The following is a 20,950-nucleotide window of genomic DNA, read 5'->3' as shown; positions in this document are numbered from 1 at the left end:
ATCGTGGCAAACATGCCTGTACCTTCTACAGTGCCCTAAGACTACTTGACAAGTTAGGCTACATAAACATATAGCTTTGTTGATGGTTAATGTAATGCTGTTGCTCATCTGCTTTAATTAGCCTTTTCAGAATCTAAAGAACTGTGGGTAATATCATTGTTCGTACACCAGAATGAAAATAACGTTATGTCATTGGTTGAATTTCCATTGTTTAGAAGGTATTTGTCCAATTACAACGTTTTGGTTTATACTTTTGAAAATATTACCCAGAATGCATTAGATTTCGAAACGGTGAATTAGGGTTGTAAAACAGTACATGATGTATATCAGGGTAGTGGCAAATAGATGGTATACATTTCAGATCAGTAATTTGTCTATCGTTAAAGATGATAATGTGATTTCCATGTCCCCATATCAAATTTTAAAATTTTATTATACACGTCTAAACATGTGACAACTTTATACTATGTTCATATAATCAATCACCTCAAAGATGATAATTATCAATAACATCAAACAAATCTGAATATAAAAGTAAAAATAATCAATACTATGGATTTCATACATATACATGTATAATATATATTTATATATATAGTTATGCAAAAACTTTATACAATAAAGTTGTTTATACATTTGAGTTCTAGAACTTTCTTTAAAAAGAATTCAATGTTTTTAAGCACCAAAAGATTGTATTTCACAAGTAAACTTGTTGTGAGAGGTTTGAAGTAAATCTAATTATAAAACATGAGGTTGCCATTTATAAATGGAAAAGAAATCATCTGTTGAAAATCACTCCAATCCTAAATTAAACCTAATCAATTTATTTAATCATTTTTTTCTAACATGAAATTGATTAATCATATAAATAAAACAAAATGTTGTACATAAACAGTGTTGAATCTATTCATTTCTGTACACAAATATAATGCCCTTTGTTCATCATAGGCGGATCCAGGGGGGCAGAGCCCCCCCCCCCCCCTTTCGTGGGAAAAATTTGGTTGATTATATAGGGAATCATTGAAGCATGAATGAAGCGGAGCCCCCCTTAGGAAAAGTTCTGGATCCGCCACTGTTCATACTTAAAAACATCAAACTCTAAAAAAGTTGTTCTAGAGTAAAATAAGAAATAAAATCATCTCTATGATAGAAGTCTATTGTTCCAACACATAGACAAGGTTTTTTTGTTGTTATTTTACTTTTTTCATATAGTATATCGTTTTCATTATGTTTTTGATTGTAAAGTCTCCTTATTCATTACTTTCAGCATAATCCTTACCAAAATCAGTTTGAAAGCAGAGAAAATGTGTATGCAGTATGGGCTTTGCTCATTGTTGAAGGCCATACATTGACAAATAGGTGTACATTTCTATGTCATTTGGTCTCTTGTGGAAAGTGGTCCCATTGGCAATCATACCACATCTTCTTTTTATATATAATGGTAACCTCTAATAAGTTAAAACCTGTCTTCTCAGGTTAAATTCTTAGTGTCCCACTAAGGTGGTACCTATCACTACAGGGAGATAACTCTGTCAAATCAGGTACACGTTTTAATCATGTTGTATTGTTAAGGAAATTTTAGCTCCTCAATAATCAAAATTCATGATTGTCAAACTGCTATATATCCAATGCAAATTTTCCGAGAAAGTGTATGGTTCAAAGATTTTGAAATTTTTATATTTTTGTCAAAGGGTCAAAGTAAATGTTTGTCAAAATTTTATGAAAATTAAACAAGCCAAACTAATTTTAGGTACCACCATAAGTTATACTTATGTATAAAAAAGAAGATGTGGTATGACTGCCAATGCGACAACTCTTCACCAGAGACCACATGACACAGAAATTAATACATATATTTCTAGGTTCACCTCTAGCATTAGGTGAGATTTCTATGGTTTTACCATTGACATTTATACACAGATTTCACTGTATTAATTTTGTATGCAATTTTCTTACCCTTGCTTTTTATTGCGGAAACAAATTGTCAGGAAAGATAATAATACAAATTAAACTTCAATTTCAGATCAAATTAGAGATTTCTATAGGACTTTTTGAAATAGGAATATAACTTGAATGTGCACAAACTATTAGCTGTAACATCCTCTTTTCCATTTAATTATTATGTAAAATTTCTATGAAGCATCTTATTTTTATAAGAGACTTTATTTACATGACTCTCTCATGAAAAATTAAATTGTTCAAAATATGTCAAACTTGGATTTCCTATAGGAATATACAACAACAAATAGTAAATAGAAAAATAATACAGCTTAATAAAGTCATCTACCATGGGCCTGAAACACAAATGAGATATAGTTTAAACAAATGAATTGGTTTACAGTGTATGTAATAAGTCAATTCATACAGTTTCATATTTGACAGTTTGAAGACAGCAAATTAAGTCATGACGATTTACATGTATTAACTGGTTTCACTTTGTGAACTCTTAAATACATATTATATCAGAAGTCAATAACTAAGAGAGTTGTAAAAGTTATGCTTAAAGTATTAAAAATTTCCAAAATCCCCAGTTAAAGCAGATTTTAGATTGTACCTATATTTGGGGTCCGTGTTTTGCTACAAAAATAAAATATTGTATCATGAGAAAATATATCAAAAAAATGGACTTCTGAATGAACTGTTGATTCATTGTTATTCCTGGGGTATCAATTTTTATGGATTTTATGTAAAAATTGGGGCCCCCTTAGTTGCTCCCCTGGGCAACTAAGGGTTGAGGTAACAGGTGATTGTTAATAAAATACGTTTAATATTAAAAAAAAAAAAAAAATAAAAAAAAAATAAAAAAAAAAAAAAAAAATTGTGGATTTTGTGGGTAAATGTGAACCACAAAATTTAGATTTCAATAAGTACAAATTTCCTATTGGCTTGTATGCAGACGTTGGCAAAACCATGAAATAAACTTTCAAAAAATATAATGCTTCCTCAATCCACATTATTTGATACTCATGATAATAAATGAATCCACAATAATGATTTTGGATGTTTGGTTATATGATGAAATTTAACATATATGTGTATAACATGCCATTTATAGACAGTGCTATAAAAATAATAAAAAAAAATAATTATAATTAATGAAAAACAAGCACAGACAACAAATAAAAAATATAAAAAGTATCTGCACAGCATAAAAAAAATACTACTTATAAAGGAGTAGGTTCAGTAAGACCCCTTTTTGGCCCCAAAATATAGCAGTTTTACAAAATTGTGAATTAAGCTATATTTTGGAAAGTAAAATGCTTCTGCTACATAAATATGAGCTGTTTTTGACAATACAATGCACACATATCGCGTACTAGCCTCATTAAATCATGCTAAATTACTGAAATCTTCAAAATTTAAGCATTTTGGTTAATTTTTAGACGGTTTCCGTCTGAAATGAAAGTGGCCGCATTCGTGTTCATTCATAATATGGAAATGTAAGTTGTATTTGATGATAATACAAAACATATTTAAAGGTTGAGGATGAACACGGATGCGGCCACTTTCATTTTTGACAAAACCATCTGAAAAGTGACGTTTTTTTTGCATATTTGATAGATTTTTCATATTTAAGCTTCAATCAGAGTATTTTTAATGACTAAATCAGTTTAAATCTTTCACAAAAACTGATCGAATCAATTGAAATAGACGCTTAAGTGTTTAAAAAGTATCCAAAAACTTTCGTTGGATGAACCTGAAATTTGAGGCCAAAATCGGCCTTTACCGGACCTACTCCTTTTGCTTAAAGCAAGAATGCTTTTGAAGCACTAACAACTTTCCTACTTTGAAACAAACTAAGATGTCTTACATTGAAAAAAATTATCACAAGATAAGCTAGGATTATTAAACAAATAAATTTAAAATTTTTGAAAATCAAGGTACCTATATGATGAGCTTGTCTTTGACAATCAATGAATGATCATATTTATAATGAAAATCAGGGGTGGATCCAGCCAATTTCTAAAAGGAGGGTTCCAACCCAGGATAACGAGGGTTACAATCATATTTCCCCATTCAAAAGCATTGATTGTCAAAAAAAAGGGGGACAACCCCAGGATCTGACACTGAAAATAATAGTAATACTGTATACAATACATATGTTATATAACAAACTTGGTAAATGTTAAAATCTTCTTTGCATACATCATCACATCACAGACCATAGCTCCCTTTATGTATGATATTTACACATTAAAAATATATATAATATTATGCACTAGAGATATATATGATATATAAACAATAACAATGTATATGATATTTACACAATAAAAAGATTTATATGTATAATATTTACACAATAAAAAGATATATATATATAATATTTACACAATAAAAAGATATTTATGTATAATATTTACACAATAAAAAGACATATATGATATTTACACATAAAAGAAAATAAGATTTCAAACATCTAATATTCATGGCTTGCCAAGTAAATAATGCTAGTGCCAGTGAAAAGGAATATTGGATTAAAGAGGTAGAGACTGGTTCCCTTAAGAATAAAACATGCATTTTTACTTTTTCCCCTTTGGAATATCAAATTTCAATAAACAATAGTAAACTTCCAAGTACCAGTTTTCTTTTATTGCACGCCTTTATAGGAAATATTAAAAACACATGTGTAAACTTCAAAATTTGCCCTAATTGTCCTTGATAAACAAAAAATTATTTCAATTTCCCTCCAAAAAAATAACTCTAAATATCATAAAAAAATTGAATTCAATTTCAATGAAATTTGCATTAAAATTGATTTCAATTACATTTGATTCATTTACAATTGATATTGAAATCTATATTCATATAAGATATTTAGTATAAATGTTACATGTAACTTGATATATTATATGAATATAGATTTCAATATCAATAAAATTCTCTTTAATAATAAATTTTAATTTTTTTTAACTTTATACCTTTGATGATAAAATTATTCAATTCAATAAAATTAACATCAAATATCTTAAAAAAATTGATGCACATATAAAAATATATTATGTCATGATTGTAATGTATAAAATAAAAATCCTGGGACTAGTATGATAAAGATGTTTTGAAAAAGACTGTTTGCTACCACATGACCTTATCAGAAGGCCAGGAGCATTTTTTGCAATGAAATAGCCCTATATATTATAAATGTGCCCTATCAATAAATACAAACAAAAGTTATGTGTAATTTCTTACAATCACCATTATTCGCCAATCATAATTTTACTACAAACACTTCTGTCAAAGAAAAAAAATGACCTTTCTTTCTTGGCATGAATGAGGGGGAGTAGGAGGGGTCCTGATCCCAAAATACCGGGCTTAAAAACATGAAATCCCAAGAATCTGAAATTCAAAAAAAGAATTCCTGTATCTCGAAAGGGTCAAACCCGAAATCATCATGCATATAGATATTTTTACACAAAGCAGGAAAACAAAATATACAAATGAAGGTATATGTATAATGTAATTTCTATTTACAAAATATAGATGCTGAAAAAGCACATTAAGGTTCTAAACCCTTTAGCAGTTATTGCTGTGTTTATACCACAACATTTATTCTGAGTACAGACAACCTTGTGAATCTGGAAAAAAATAAGGCCTAGCAGGACCTAGGTATGTATTAAAGTTAACTGTATTTTTAAACTTTTGGCTGTACTCTGAATAAATAATTTGATGTAAAACAAGGCCAATTTTTTCCAAAGGGTTATGATTAACCTTGTAAGGTAAAATAACAACTATTTTCTGGGATATATAGCCCTGAAAATGCGTACTGGGATTTTAAATATAACAAGTGCTTTCTTCATCATTACAATACTATATCAAGGTTCTGAAACTTTAAATTCAAAATCTGAAACCTTTTTGAAAGTTGAACATTTGAAATTATCTCCCTTATTTTTTGCACAAGTGTCAGATCTAATTATGGAACAACAATCCTTTACTTTGAAGTTCCTCAATTTTGTGCAGCAGATCTTTTCTTGGGATTTGTTTCAAGTCTTCCTTCAGATCTAGTAATGTGTAATGCTGGAATTCTTCAATCAGATGCATGAAAGGACTCTCAATTTTACGACTCTTCCATTTTTGTTCAAGTTGGTATATTCTACCAAAGGACCATTTATGGAGGTCAGCAAGTTTCTTCCAGTTGTAATAATCAGAACAATCCAGGGTGTCTCTTATCATTACCATAACTGCTTCCTTTAATTCCAATACACTGATTTTGTCGGGATTCATGTATTCTTTTTCAGTCATACCTGAGGCACCACCTAAATAAATAAACATTAGATACTTATAACTTTTACGGTGAAATTCACATTTTATAACATCAGCATATATGCTTATTCACGTAATGAGAAATGTGTACATCTTGCTAAGATTCTATAGATACGATAAGAAAGAGAAGCGAAAGAAACTAAAGGGACACTCAAATCCATAAAGTCAGGTAAAAACCAAAAAGCAATGAAAAGACAAAACATCAGCCCATAAATCAAATAAAATACAGTTGACCAATCGCTCATTATAGATACTGAAACTGGAACAACTATAGTAGTTAATCTTTGTATATAAATCCTTGATTTAATGCAGTGCAGAATTTTATTAATGAAATAGAGGTCAAAAACATGTGTCATATTCAATTAATCTGAAAAGCATTCGTATAACATGTATTACTTTTATTTCATAAACATGCAATTTCTATAAGAGTCTACAAGGTGAATAACAATTGGCATACAAGATGTAAAAGATAAATTCAATATAATTTTTGAATTCCAGGGTTCAAAAATTGAAGTCATAATATGTCAAGACTCTTAATAGCTTTTGTACTGCACTCCTTCTATTTGAGCAGTCAAAATGCATTGGCTGTATATTTCTATGTCATATACAGTCACTGACCCGATATAACTTTTCCTCATGAATACTTAAATAGAAGTTTCCAAAATTATACATTTTTATTTAATTATTCATACAACCTCTTCAACCTGTTCTTGTTTCCAATGCATACAATGATGCGCGGAAAGACTCAAACTTGTTTCTTTTACAATTTTTGGAAAAAACATATTTCACTTGTTAATATTTTTTGTTTGCAACCTATAAATCATTAAGCTGTATGCTTATTGTTGATATTTTAGTCCATACTCAAACGAATTCGTTCACCATCGATTGTGGGTTTCAACAGGTTATTTACATTTCATTGTGTTATATATTTCTCAGCCTGCATGATATGAGGTCTTTTTATAGGGGTATTTCCCCCAATATTTAAACCAAATAAATAACATTAACACATTAAACAACAATTGAAAATGTTTTTTTTTTTAGATTGCAGTATAAAGACAATAATAATACATTGAGTCGACATATATACAATATAAGGATTCAGCCCGAAACGAGAAAATAGTTCGGCAGAGCCTCGCATTTCCCCGTTTCTAAGCCTCATCCTTATATTGTTGATATGTCAAGTCAATGCACTATTATTGTCTATTTAAATGGTTGTGTTGTTTTTGTTGCAGTTTGTTGTTGTTTGTATGTCTTCATTTTTCAGGGAGTCAGGTGTTGATCTTAAAGTGAGCCGTTTACTTTGGCATACTTTCCAGCAATCCAAGTGATCAATTTTTATGGATTTTTTTCCCCCCATTAAAACATACACTGGACCCTGGGGAGACAATTTAATACCTCAACTATGGGTTTGTGTGAACTAAAGTGAAATTGTAGATGAAATTTTCCCATTTGAAAGTGCCTTCCCTTGGTACTATTTATGTTTAAATAGAACATCCAATTTTCATCCAAAAAAAAAAATTGACAAAACATACCAGCAGAATGATAATTAGTCTCACATGAAGGTCCAACATCACTCTGAAAATGCAAAATTTGAAACATTTAAAAAGTACATATACAATAGCATAGTTTTGGAAAAATTAATGGATAAAGACTGTTGTTATAAATGTATAGAAAATTATTAAAAAATGAAGAAAAAAAACAAGATCTCTTCAATTAAAATCTTAAATAAATCATTATTTTCTGCAAAATAAAACATACAAGTAGAAAAAAAACCAGAAAACAATATGATGTATTAGGATAAAATGGGTGTCTCATTTTAAAAAAAAATGTATATGATGTGTCAGGATAAAATGGGTGTCTCAATTTAAAACAAATTGTTGCATACCAATTTCTTGGGCCTTGATTGAAAGTACAAAATGTTCATGATGGAGAAACAAAGCCTATATACAAAAGCCACAGTAAAGATGGTCTAATAACAATATGTCCTACATCTTATATTTTTTTAATCTTATTTTTTTGTAGCATATCTAATGCAATATCTCAGTAAGACTTACATGGTTGAAGAGAACAATTGCAATAAAGTGTTATAAACGACTATGAATAATTACCATTTCATGTTTTGGGATAACAGAATGTCCACATTGGTCACATGAAAAGGTCCTGTTATCTGAAATAAGAAACAAAAACATATTTTTTTCTTAATAAGAGGAAGGCGCTATTCTTTATGAATTTACAGAGCTAGTTAACTAAGATATTTGATTACATGTACTTTCTCTGTCCTTCCTTTACAATTCTTTAAAAAAAAAAACATTGACAAAAACACAGTTAATTTGAACAAATTACGTTTGATTTATTACTATTTTTTGTAAGATACCTATTATCTTTCATTCTTAATTTTAAGATTATCTAAACAATTTCGAAAATACATAGGAAAATCTTACAGCATAAGAAATATATCAGAAGGTGAAAAGTAGTGTGCAAAAATAATGAAAGACCCATATGATATTTCAAGAAAATAATCAAGCCTTTTAATCGAGTTGCAAATCTCACTTGAAGTATATTACACTGATTCAAAAAATGCCATGTCATTGGCTTTAATTTCACTGTACCTATATACTGTTTATCAACAATCACAATTTTAATTATTTTTACTCAAATTGAAAGGATTACCCAGAATGCAGTTGTTTTAAAATGCTAATTTGCAAACCTGATCCATCTGTCTGTATATTAGGACTATATGTTGGTCTAAAACCTCTGTTGATGGCAATTATCTCTGGTCTAAAGTTCATGTTATTGGTTGTATCAGGTCTGCCAGTGGAACTGCCTGCTATAGATTTTGGCTGTAAGGTATGGAACTGAGGAAAACTTGCAGAGTGTTGATGCAGCGTTTGGCATGAACCGCAACGACAACTGTACCCCTGGCCACTCTGACAAGTCAAAGCTTGAGGACCAGATGAGTTAAAGCTACATCCATTCATAGAAGACCAAGGTTGTAATGGTCTATTAAGGGTTGGGGACTGTAATTGACTGTGTGACTCTAAATGACAATGTGTTGGCAAATTGCTATGTGACTGTGCATTGCCATATGACATTCCAGCTTCAACATATGATGACATTCCACTCAACCTTGGATATAAGTTGTTTGTAGAAAAACTCTGTAAATCATTTGGTAAACTTTTCCTGTCTTCTTTGTGTTCATTATTATTCTTTTTGTTTTCTGGTAAACTAACTGAGAAACCTGAAAAAAAATATGAAAACTTAATTTACATATATGCATTTACATCTTTGCTAGCCAATGGTTACAATCTAGTCCCTTTCTCTCCACGGGGACCACCCATGGCTGATAGAATTTAGGACCCATGAGGTAATGATATTCATTAGTTGCAATTGTACCTGACTGCATCCAGTCAAAAAGCACCTTTAAGATGATGACGTGTAAATGTAGAAAATGTAAATAAACAATTGCCACAAACCGATTGTGCAAAAACGATTCTCCTAAAAAACTAGAGGCTCTAAAGAGCCTGTGTCGCTCACCTTGGTCTTGTGCATATTAAATAATGGACACGGATAAATTTATGACATAACTGTGTTTTGGTGATAGTGATGTGTTTGTAGATCTAACTTTACTGAACATTCTTGTTGCTACAATTATCTCTGTCTATAATGAACTTGGCCCAGTAATTACAGTGAAAAATATTTTCTACAAATTTACAAAAATTTATGAAAAATGTTAACCAGGTGCTCCGCAGGGCGCAGCTTTATACGACCGCAGAGGTCGAACCCTGAACAGTTGGGGCAAGTATGGACAAAACATTCAAGCATGATACAGCTCTGAATTTGGATTGTGATCAAATTTTTGACATTACATGTTTTTTTTTTTACACAAAACAAATGTCAAGATTTTACAAATCAATTAAAGATTTCTTCTTCAAACTTTTTAAATCTAAAATCAAATAGTTGACACAGCATAGGTTTCTGACACAGAATGAATGTGGTCTAATGAACTTAAAAGTTTTTTTTGCCTTTGAGCAATTCACTATGCTGTGGAATATTAACCCTCTAAAAAAAATGTTTGAAGAAATTTTCTTTTTATTTATGAAATCTGAAATGAGAAAAATTTAACCCCCCCCTTTTTTTATCACATCCCCGTTTCCCTTTTTCCAAAACTGATATCAATTCAAATTTCTAATGGAGTTTGCAACAATAACTACTCTTTCAAATACATCATAAAATATTAAAATGTAAAATAAAGTGCTTGTTATCACTGAATGGTAAAGATTGGTTGGTAGTAAAAGTGAATATACATTGTTTATTGTATAAAACAATAAAAAAAACTTCATCAGCAACATTTTATATTGGCAAATTTCCAATGAAGTTATTTACATAAAGTTATTGGCAAATAAAAATAGAAAATGACATCATAGTCATGTCTGGCAAATGTCCAACATACATTATCTAACCAGATGCTCCGCAGGGCGCAGCTTTATACGACCGCAGAGGTTGAACCCTGAACGGTTGGGGCAAGTATGGACACAACATTCAAGCTGGATTCAGCTCTAAATTTGGATTGTGATTAAATAGTTGACAAAGCATAGGTTTCTGACACAGAATGAATGTGGTCTAATGAACTTAAAAAAAATATGTTTGCCTTTGAACAATTCACTATGCTGTTGAATATTAATCCTCTCAAAAAAATGTTTGAAGAAATTTTCTTTTTATTTATGAAATCTGAAATGAAAAAAATTGACCCCCAAATTTTTTTTTCACATCCCCCTTTCCCTTATTTCAAAACTGATCTCAATTCAAATTTCTAATGAAGTTTGCAACAATAACTACTCATTTAAATACATCATAAAATATTAAAATGTAAAAAAAGTGCTTGTTATTACTAAATGGTAAAGATTGTTTTAATCTATCAGTTGGTAGTAAAAGTGAATATACATTGTATATTGTATAAAACAATGATTTAAGTTGATTCAACTACTATTCTGGACAAAGAAAGATAACTCCAATTGAAATCCAATTGGAATTTCTTGCTATTGCACAATATTTTGCAATTAGATATTTCTTGCTATTGTGCAATACTGTGCAATTGAAAATATTTGCTATTGCACAATACTGTGCAATTGAAGATTTCTTGCTATTGCACAATACTGTGCAATTGAAGATTTCTTGCTATTGCTGAATACCGTGCAATTGAAAATTTCTTGCTATTGCACAATACTTAATATAATAATTTTGGATCCTGATTTGGACCAACTTGAAAACTGGGCCTATAATCAAAAATCTAAGTACATGTTTAGATTCAGCATATCAAAGAGTCCCAAGAATTCAATTTTTGTTAAAATCAAAATTAGTTTAATTTTGGACCCTTTGGACTTTAATGTAGACCAATTTTAAAACGGGACCAAAAATTAAGAATCTACATACACAGTTAGATTTGGCATATCAAAGAACCCCAATTATTCAATTTTTGATGAAATCAAACAAAGTTTAATTTTGGACCCCGATTTGGACCAACTTGAAAACTGGGCCAATAATTAAAAATCTAAGTACATTTTTAGATTCAGCATATCAAAGAACCCCAAGGATTCAATTTTTGTTAAAATCAAACCAAGTTTAATTTTGGACCCTTTGGACCTTAATGTAGACCAATTTGAAAACGGGACCAAAAATTAAGAATCTACATACACAGTTAGATTCGGCATATCAAAGAACCCCAATTATTCAATTTTTGATGAAATCAAACAAAGTTTAATTTTGGACCCTTTGGGCCCTTTATTCCTAAACTGTTGGGACCAAAACTCCCAAAATCAATACCAACCTTCCTTTTGTGGTCATAAACATTGTGTTTAAATTTCATTGATTTCTATTTACTTAAACTAAAGTTATTGTGCAAAAACCAAGGTTATAATGCTTATTTGGGCCCTTTTTTGGCCCCTAATTCCTAAACTGTTGGAACCAAAACTCCCAAAATCAATCCCAACCTTTCTTTAGTGGTCATAAACCTTGTGTCAAAATTTCATAGATTTCTATTCACTTCAACTAAAGTTATAGTGCGAAAACCAAGAAAATGCTTATTTGGGCCCTTTTTGGCCCCTAATTCCTAAAATGTTGGGACCAAAACTCCCAAAATCAATCCCAACCTTCCTTTTGTGGTCATAAACCTTGTGTTTAAATTTCATAGATTTCTATTCACTTTTACTAAAGTTAGAGTGCGAAAACTAAAAGTATTCGGACGCAGGACGACGACGACAACGCCGACGCCAACGTGATAGCAATATACGACGAAATTTTTTTCAAATTTTGCGGTCGTATAAAAACATTTTAGATAAGATAAGGAAAAAAAGCTTCATCAGCAACATTTTATATTGGCAAATTTCCAATGAAGTTATTTACATAAAGTTATTGGCAAATAAAAATACAAAATGACATCATAGTCATGTCTGGCAAATTTCCAACATATATTATCAACTATTCTATACAAAGAAAGATAACTCCAATTGAAAATTAATTGCTATTGCACAATATTGTGCAATTAGATATTTCTTGCTATTGTGCAATACTGTGCAATTGAAAATATCTTGCTATTGCACAATACTTGATATGGAATCCTGATTTGGACCAACTTGAAAACTGGGCCCATAATCAAAAATCAAAGTACATATTTAGATAAAGCATATCAAATAAGCCCAAGAATTTAATTTTTGTTAAAATCAAACTTAGTTTAATTTTGGACCCTTTGGACCTTAATGTAGACCAATTTGAAAACTGGACCAAAAATTAAGAATCTACATACACAGTTAGATTTGGCATATCAAAGAACCCATTGATTCAATTTTTGATGAAATCAAACAAAGTTTAATTTTGGACCCCCATTTGGACCAACTTGAAAACTAGGCCAATAATTAAAAATCTAAGTACATTTTTAAATTCAGCATATCAAAGAACCCCGAGGATTCAATTTTTGTTAAAATCAAACTAAGTTTAATTTTGGACCCTTTGGACCTTAATGTAGACCAATTTGAAAACGGGACCAAAAATTAAGAATCTACATACATAGTTAGATTCGGCATATCAAAGAACCCCAATTATTCAATTTTTGATGAAATCACACAAAGTTCAATTTTGGACCCTTTGGGCCCCTTATTCCTAAACTGTTAGGACCAAAACTCCCAAAATTAAACCCAACCTTCCTTTTATGGTCATAAACCTTGTGTTAAAATTTCATTGATTTCTATATACTTATACTAAAGTTATAGTGCGAAAACCAAGAATAATGCTTATTTGGGCCCTTTTTTGGCCCTTAATTCCTAAACTGTTGGAACCAAAACTCCCAAAATCAATCCCAACCTTCCTTTTGTGGTCATAAACCTTGTGTCAAAATTTCATAGATTTCTATTCACTTAAACTAAAGTTATAGTGCGAAAACAAAGAAAATGCTTATTTGGACCATTTTTGGCCCTTAATTCCTAAAATGTTGGGACCAAAACTCCCAAAATCAATCCCAACCTTCCTTTTGTGGTCATAAACCTTGTGTTTAAATTTCATTGATTTCTATTCACTTTTACTAAAGTTAGAGTGCGAAAACTAAAAGTATTCGGACGACGACGACGATGACGACGACGCAGACGACGAAGCCAACGTGATAGCAATATACGACCAAAAAATTAAAATTTTTGCGGTCGTATAAAAATTAACTATAAAGGGCAATAACTCCTTAAGGGGTCAATTGACTATTTTGGTCATGCAAACTTATTTGTAGATCTTATTTTGCTGAATGTTATTGCTGTATACAGTTTATCTCTATCTATAATAATATTCAAGATAATAACAAACCAGGTGCTCCACAGGGCACAGCTTTATACGACCGCAGAGGTCGAACCCTGAACAGTTGGGGCAAGTATGGACAAAACATTCAAGCGTGATACAGCTCTGAATTTGGATTGTGATCAAATTTTTGACATTACATGGTTTTGTTTTACACAAAACAAATGTCAAGATTTTACAAATCAATTAAAGATTTCTTCTTCAAACTTTTTAAATTTAAAATGAAATAGTTGACACAGCATAGGTTTCTGACACAGAATGAATGTGGTCTAATGAACTTAAAAGTTTTTTTATTGCCTTTGAGCAATTCACTATGCTGTTGAATATTAATCTTCTCAAAAAAATGTTTGAAGAAATTTTCTTTTTATTTATGAAATCTGAAATGAGAAAAATTTAAACCCCCTCCCCCTTTTTTTTCACATCCCCGTTTCCCTTTTTTCAAAACTGATATCAATTCAAATTTCTAATGGAGTTTGCAACAATAACAACTCTTTTAAATACATCATAAAATATTAAAATGTAAAATAAAGTGCTTGTTATCACTGAATGGTAAAGATTGGTTGGTAGTAAAAGTGAATATACATTGTTTATTGTATAAAACAATAAAAAAAACTTCATCAGCAACATTTTATATTGGCAAATTTCCAATGAAGTTATTTACATAAAGTTATTGGCAAATAAAAATAGAAAATGACATCATAGTCATGTCTGGCAAATGTCCAACATACATTATCTAAAAACATTTTAGATAAGATAAGGAAAAAAAGCTTCATCAGCAACATTTTATATTGGCAAATTTCCAATGAAGTTATTTACATAAAGTTATTGGCAAATAAAAATACAAAATGACATCATAGTCATGTCTGGCAAATTTCCAACATATATTATCAACTACTATTCTATACAAAGAAAGATAACTCCAATTGAAAATTAATTGCTATTGCACAATACTGTGCAATTGAAAATATCTTGCTATTGCACAATACTTGATATGGAATCCTGATTTGGACCAACTTGAAAACTGGGCCCATAATCAAAAATCAAAGTACATATTTAGATAAAGCATATCAAATAAGCCAAAGAATTTAATTTTTGTTAAAATCAAACTTAGTTTAATTTTGGACCCTTTGGACCTTAATGTAGACCAATTTGAAAACTGGACTAAAGATTAAGAATCTACATACACAGTTAGATTTGGCATATCAAAGAACCCATTTATTCAATTTTTGATGAAATCAAACAAAGTATAATTTTGGACCCCCATTTGGACCAACTTGAAAACTAGGCCAATAATTAAAAATCTAATTACATTTTTAAATTCAGCATATCAAAGAACTCCAAGGATTCAATTTTTGTTAAAATCAAACTAAGTTTAATTTTGGACCCTTTGGACCTTAATGTAGACCAATTTGAAAACGGGACCAAAAATTAAGAATCTACATACATAGTTAGATTCGACATATCAAAGAACCCCAATTATTCAATTTTTGATGAATCACACAAAGTTCAATTTTGGACCCTTTGGACCCCTTATTCCTAAACTGTTGGGACCAAAACTCCCAAAATCAAACCCAACCTTCCTTTTGTGGTCATAAAACCTTCCTTTTATGGTCATAAACCTTGTGTATAAATTTCATGGATTTCTATTTACTTATACTAAAGTTATTGTGCGAAAACCAAAAATAATGCTTATTTGGGCCCCTTTTTGGCCCCTAATTCATAAACTGTTGTGACCTCAACTCCAAAAATCAATCCCGACCTTCCTTTTGTGGTCATAAACCTTGTGTTAAAATTTCATTGATTTCTATTCACTTTTACTAAAGTTAGAGTGCGAAAACTAAAAGTATTCGGACAACAACGACGACGACGACGACGACGCCAACGTGATAGCAATATACGACCAAAAAATTAAAATTTTTGCGGTCGTATAAAAACGGCAAAATTTCCTTAAAATTACCAATTCAGGACAGTAACCTAACAACTGGTTGTCCGATCCATGTGAAAACATCAGGACAGATAGATCTTGACCTAATAAACACTTTTACCGCATGTCAGATTTGCTCTAAAAGCTTTGTTTTTGAGTTATAAGCCATAAACTGCATTTTACCCCTATGTTCTATTTTTAGCCATGGTGGCCATCTTGGTTGGTTGGCCGGGTCAGGCCACACATTTTTCAAACAAGATATCCCAAAGATGATTGTGGCCCAGTTTGGATTAATTTGGCCCAGTAGTTTCAAAGGAGAAGATTTTTGTAAAAGATTACTAAGATTTACGAAAAATGATTAAAAATTGACTATAAAGGTCAATAACTCCTAAAGGGGTCAACTGACCATTTTGGTCATGTTGACTTATTTGTAAATCTTACTTTGCTGAACATTATTGCTGTTTACAGTTTATCTCTATCTATAATAATATTCAAGATAATAGCCAAAAACAGCAAAAATTCCCTAAAATTACCAGTTCAGGGGCAGCAACCCAATAACAGGTTGTCGGATTCATCTGAAAATTTGAAGGCAGATAGATCTTGACCTAATAAACAATTTTACCCCATGTCAGATTTGCTCTAAATGCTTTGGTTTTTGAGTTATAAGCCAAAAACTGCATTTTACCCCTATGTTCTATTTTTAGCCATGGCGTCCAGACTCCATCGCCCATGACTGGACACCAAGTGATGGGAAAAGCTCACTTGGCCCTTCGGGCCAGGTGAGCTAAAAATAGGATGATGTTTAGTGACAATTTCAAAGTTCTTTATCTGCTAATAAAAATTCCTGGGTATCCTTTTAGCTGAAATGTTGAAATTTCAACGTATATTTTTCTATTTGAAAACAACAGACACAATTATTTTTTCACCTCTACATTGAAGAGAGTTCAAGTGCTGCAATCAATCAAAAATGATGTAGTAGGAATTTGCGTCAATTTTATCTACCGTTTGATGGCACATCATTGTAATCCAAAATGTAACGGCTTAATCTAAGACACCAAATGACACAGAAATTAACAACTACAGGTCACCATAAGACGGTATTAAGACCTTCAACAATGAGTAAAACCCATTTAATGTATCAGTAAGTTAATTAATCCACAACTACTAAAATAGCTTACCAAAATTCCCTCAAAATTGTACAGATTCTTCTAATGGACATTGTGTTGTGTATTGTCTATTTTAATTTGAGATCTGAATGATTTTTTGATGTTTCCAATATCAAAACATGGACTTTGCTTTTTCTGGTTTTAAAATTTGAAGATGAGATTGTAGACAACACATGTACATGTATTTTTAGGAAAACTTATTGATCTTCTAACAGATACTGCTATTTAATGCAAAAATCATCAGAACTGAAGAAGCTGTAATGAAGTTTGACTGACTAGACATCTGTGATCAGGATGATAAAGGATGGCTCTTTTAATAGAGTCCAGTGGCAAATCATAAATAAATGTTAATGGGACATGAATACAAATCTGCATTGTACTAGATTTACACACAATATCAGCTAATCAAATGTATGAACATACCAAGATTTTGTTCACTCTTTGACTTTTGAATATCTCCCTCCACAGCTTGCCCTTTTAAGTCATTCTGGCATTGTTTCTCATCATGATTGTCATCACCACTGGAGAATGAATGTCTACTTTCTACAGCTTCTGGTCCTACAAAAATAAATGCAAATCAACATGGACACCAAAAATTTCTATTCTTTGAAACAAATTAATACAAAGTTCCCAGAAAGTCAAGGGAGATAATCAGACTTATAACACACAATATTAACCAATTTTACAAAAACATGATATTCACTTGTTTAATGTTACTACATTGTGGATTTATCTATTTCTAAGTACCATTTTTGTGAATATTTGATTTAGTTGTTTTGCCATAGTCTGCATACAAGCATAAATTAAATTTATACTTCGTTGAAACATTTCTAATTTGTGGTTCATCTATTGTGATCCTCGAGATTGATATCCAACAAATAATGATGAATCCACAATATTGACAAACTTTGCAGATACATACTTGCATGAGTAATTTTCAATGACTGGTTCACAGCTGGTTCATTTGTAAAAGACGAATTGGACAAAGGCTCTGCACTCTGCAAGCTCAGTGACTGCATTGTTTGACATGTATTTGTTGTTTCTGAAATTGTGAAAGAATATAACATATGAAAAAATCAAAAACATTTACCCCAACTCTGTTCTTAAATAAATCTATGTTTAAATGACAGAAAAAGTTGGAACATGGTGATGTAATAATCAACTAGATGTATTGGTATGACGCAAATCCCTTGGCCTTACTGTTAAATGTACATTTTTCTTTAAAAAAAATTGTGATAAATTATGCCGTTTTTTGACTCCCTCAATTCAAAACAAAAACTTGTGAATAAGTTTCAACAAATAAACAACACAACAATTTTAAAGCAATATCTAAATCACCACACCAGAACTCAAATCTAAAATTCTTCCTTACTGTTTCCATTTAAATTTTTCTCATCTCTCACTGCTGGTATACAGGTCATAAATTTCTTCATACATTAAAATTAAATCATTTAATGTTTAAAAGAACTGAACGTTTTTTTTTCATTAAAATATTTTCTGTACCTACCATCAGACTCTGTCGGAGATTTACATATTTTCGTTGTATAAATTTTGATCAGTTCCTCCTCAGAGTTAACACATCGTCTCCATTCACATTCGTCAGTTGCAAACATTTCCATCTTTTCATCAGTAACAACTTTGAAATATATCAACTTGTTAGGCTTGGATGTCATCCCTGAAAAGTATAGATTGTAGGTCAAAATAGACCACAATACGGCGAAATTTCAAATTAATATTGATAGCAATCATCAAAATGAATCAAAGTTAAGAATTGGCAACAATTTCAAATTTCCGATATAGCAAATGAAAGCAGGCTAATAAAAATTACTTTTCAGGACTGGAAAAATCATAGTACATGTACATGCATTGACAGAAAATATATTTTTACTTTATATTTTTTAAAACAAATAACATATAAGTTGTACCCAGGGCCTAAATGTGGTTGGATTCATAAATTTTGTTATCTTGGAAGACTGGAATCTAGATGACTTTTCATTGGTTTTCCATTGTGTTGTTAGGCTACTCAGTTCTATTGATGATTGGCCATATTCATAAAAAAAAGCTCTTTGAAGGGTTTATATGTGCTTTTTCTAATCATTTCTTTATAAACTCTGTTTTGAAATGATGTAAACACTTTTAAATTTCATTTTCAAGATTTTTTCAGAATTAATTGCAAATTAAGGGAGTTTAAATTAAACACTGTAAATAAAATATGATAGTTAGTGGTCGTTTCTGAAGATCTGATTAAAAGAAAAAGAGAATAACCAATAAACATCCAATAAACTGAAGGATAAAATGATAAGTGCCCTTTCCCATAATTCACCCTTGTTACAAGTCTAAAATCCACCATTCATACTTAGTATTTTGGCAACAAGTTTTCCACAACTTTCTAATAAGTCAACCAATTCATCATCTAGTATGAGCACACAACATTTATTTACATCTACTTCCAACTTTTTAGCATCTTCAATTCCTGAAAAATAAAGTTTGATTTTGCTATTGGTAAAAATACAAATAATCACTCCTATAAATAAAAAATACAAAAAAGTATATGTTTTGTGAGACCAAATAATTCATTACTTATAAAAAAAGGTGACTACTTTTATAAATACAAAATTTTCAGCTCAACATGTATATTGCAAGGACTTTTTGTAATAAGTTTGGTTTAAATTTGACCAGGCAATTTTTATAGAGTTAATCTGTAATTGACAAGATAGCAAACAAAATAGCAATAGAACATATGGCAAAATCATGATCTGCAAAACTATTTCACAATTTCTGTCAAATGATTTTTAAAGAGATGCCAAAAATAAGATTTTTTTCTTACACTCCATTGTTAGAGATTTAGAAAATATGAACAGAAAGAAAGCATGCAAAAGGGGAATAAAAACCTACACATTTGAAATTACAGTTTTGCCACTTAAAAAACTTAACAATACATACCTCTACACTGCCTAACAGTTACAGATATATCCTTTCCTGTACAAATCTCTTGTATATGCTTTACTCTTCTACTGGTAGCTTCATGACATGAACAAATTATCTCCATCTTTACTCTTGCAGTGTTTTCATACCCTTTTAACCAGCCTTTTCAAAAATCTTTGGCTGCAAGTATTAAAACAAACATTCATAGTAAGGTAAATAAACAACTCTAGTGTGAAATAATTTGGAAGAGATCAGGTGCATGTTTTATGTGTGCACTACTGCACATTGAAGTTTGCTAAGTATATAATTTATTTAATAAATGCAAAAACTTTTAATCAGCAACTTATTTCTATTATATGTACCAGAATGTTGATGAGTTTGATTCCCTGGATTTTCGAATGAAACAATTTTGCAACTAATTCATTTTCTGGCAAAGTTGCCTACCAAAATTTCTATATTGTAGTTATTCTAAACAAATGCAGTGAAAATAGCTTTGCTTGATTACAAAATGATATATTTTGCATTAAAAATATATACCCCATTTAAACTATAATATCCGAAATGGATTATTATGATCCATGCCCATCCCGAAAAAAAGCAATTCGTGTCACATGGGATTAGGGGGAAGAAGTCGCTATGTCTCTGTTTTTAAAGGCAAATTAAGATGTCTATGACAGTGTCATCAAATGCAAACCACATATTTGAATAATCTTCAAAAATGAAAATAACTCTATATATCTTACTTGTGTCCTTGAGCTCAAGTTGGACTCTTGTTTTTATTTTCTGTGACTCACGAGACAAGTGGTTATATTTTTTGGGAATTCCCTACTTTCGTTTTGATTTA

The 20,950-nt window shown here is 30.7% G+C and overlaps 1 protein-coding gene across 1 annotated transcript; it reads right to left on the bottom strand.

The window, feature by feature from the left end:
• Positions 1-4,536: 4,536 nt before the first annotated feature.
• Positions 4,537-20,933, bottom strand: LOC139516194 (uncharacterized). Its single transcript, XM_071306121.1, has 10 exons — positions 20,850-20,933; positions 20,125-20,286; positions 19,538-19,654; positions 18,689-18,856; positions 18,104-18,223; positions 17,605-17,739; positions 8,969-9,499; positions 8,370-8,428; positions 7,794-7,836; positions 4,537-6,254 (listed from the first exon to the last, which is right to left on the bottom strand). The coding sequence occupies exons 2-10, from the start codon at positions 20,228-20,230 to the stop codon at positions 5,908-5,910; spliced, it is 1,626 nt and encodes a 541-aa protein (XP_071162222.1). The 5' UTR covers positions 20,231-20,286; positions 20,850-20,933; the 3' UTR covers positions 4,537-5,907.
• Positions 20,934-20,950: the final 17 nt, after the last annotated feature.

Source organism: Mytilus edulis, chromosome 3 (assembly GCF_963676685.1).
Source record: "Mytilus edulis chromosome 3, xbMytEdul2.2, whole genome shotgun sequence".
Classification (NCBI taxonomy): domain Eukaryota; kingdom Metazoa; phylum Mollusca; class Bivalvia; order Mytilida; family Mytilidae; genus Mytilus; species Mytilus edulis.
Note: the sequence above shows the minus strand (reverse complement) of the source record. Positions and strands in the feature narration are given on the sequence as shown.

Coding starts and splice junctions, on each gene's coding strand:
- LOC139516194 (XM_071306121.1), bottom strand. CDS start 20,230: ATGGAGATAATTTGTTCATGTCATGAAGCTACCAGTAGAAGAGTAAAG. Junction 17,740..18,103: donor ATTGAAAATTACTCATGCAA/GTATGTATCTGC, acceptor TTATTTTTGTAG/GACCAGAAGCTGTAGAAAGT. Junction 6,255..7,793: donor GACTAATTATCATTCTGCTG/GTATGTTTTGTC, acceptor TTATTTATTTAG/GTGGTGCCTCAGGTATGACT.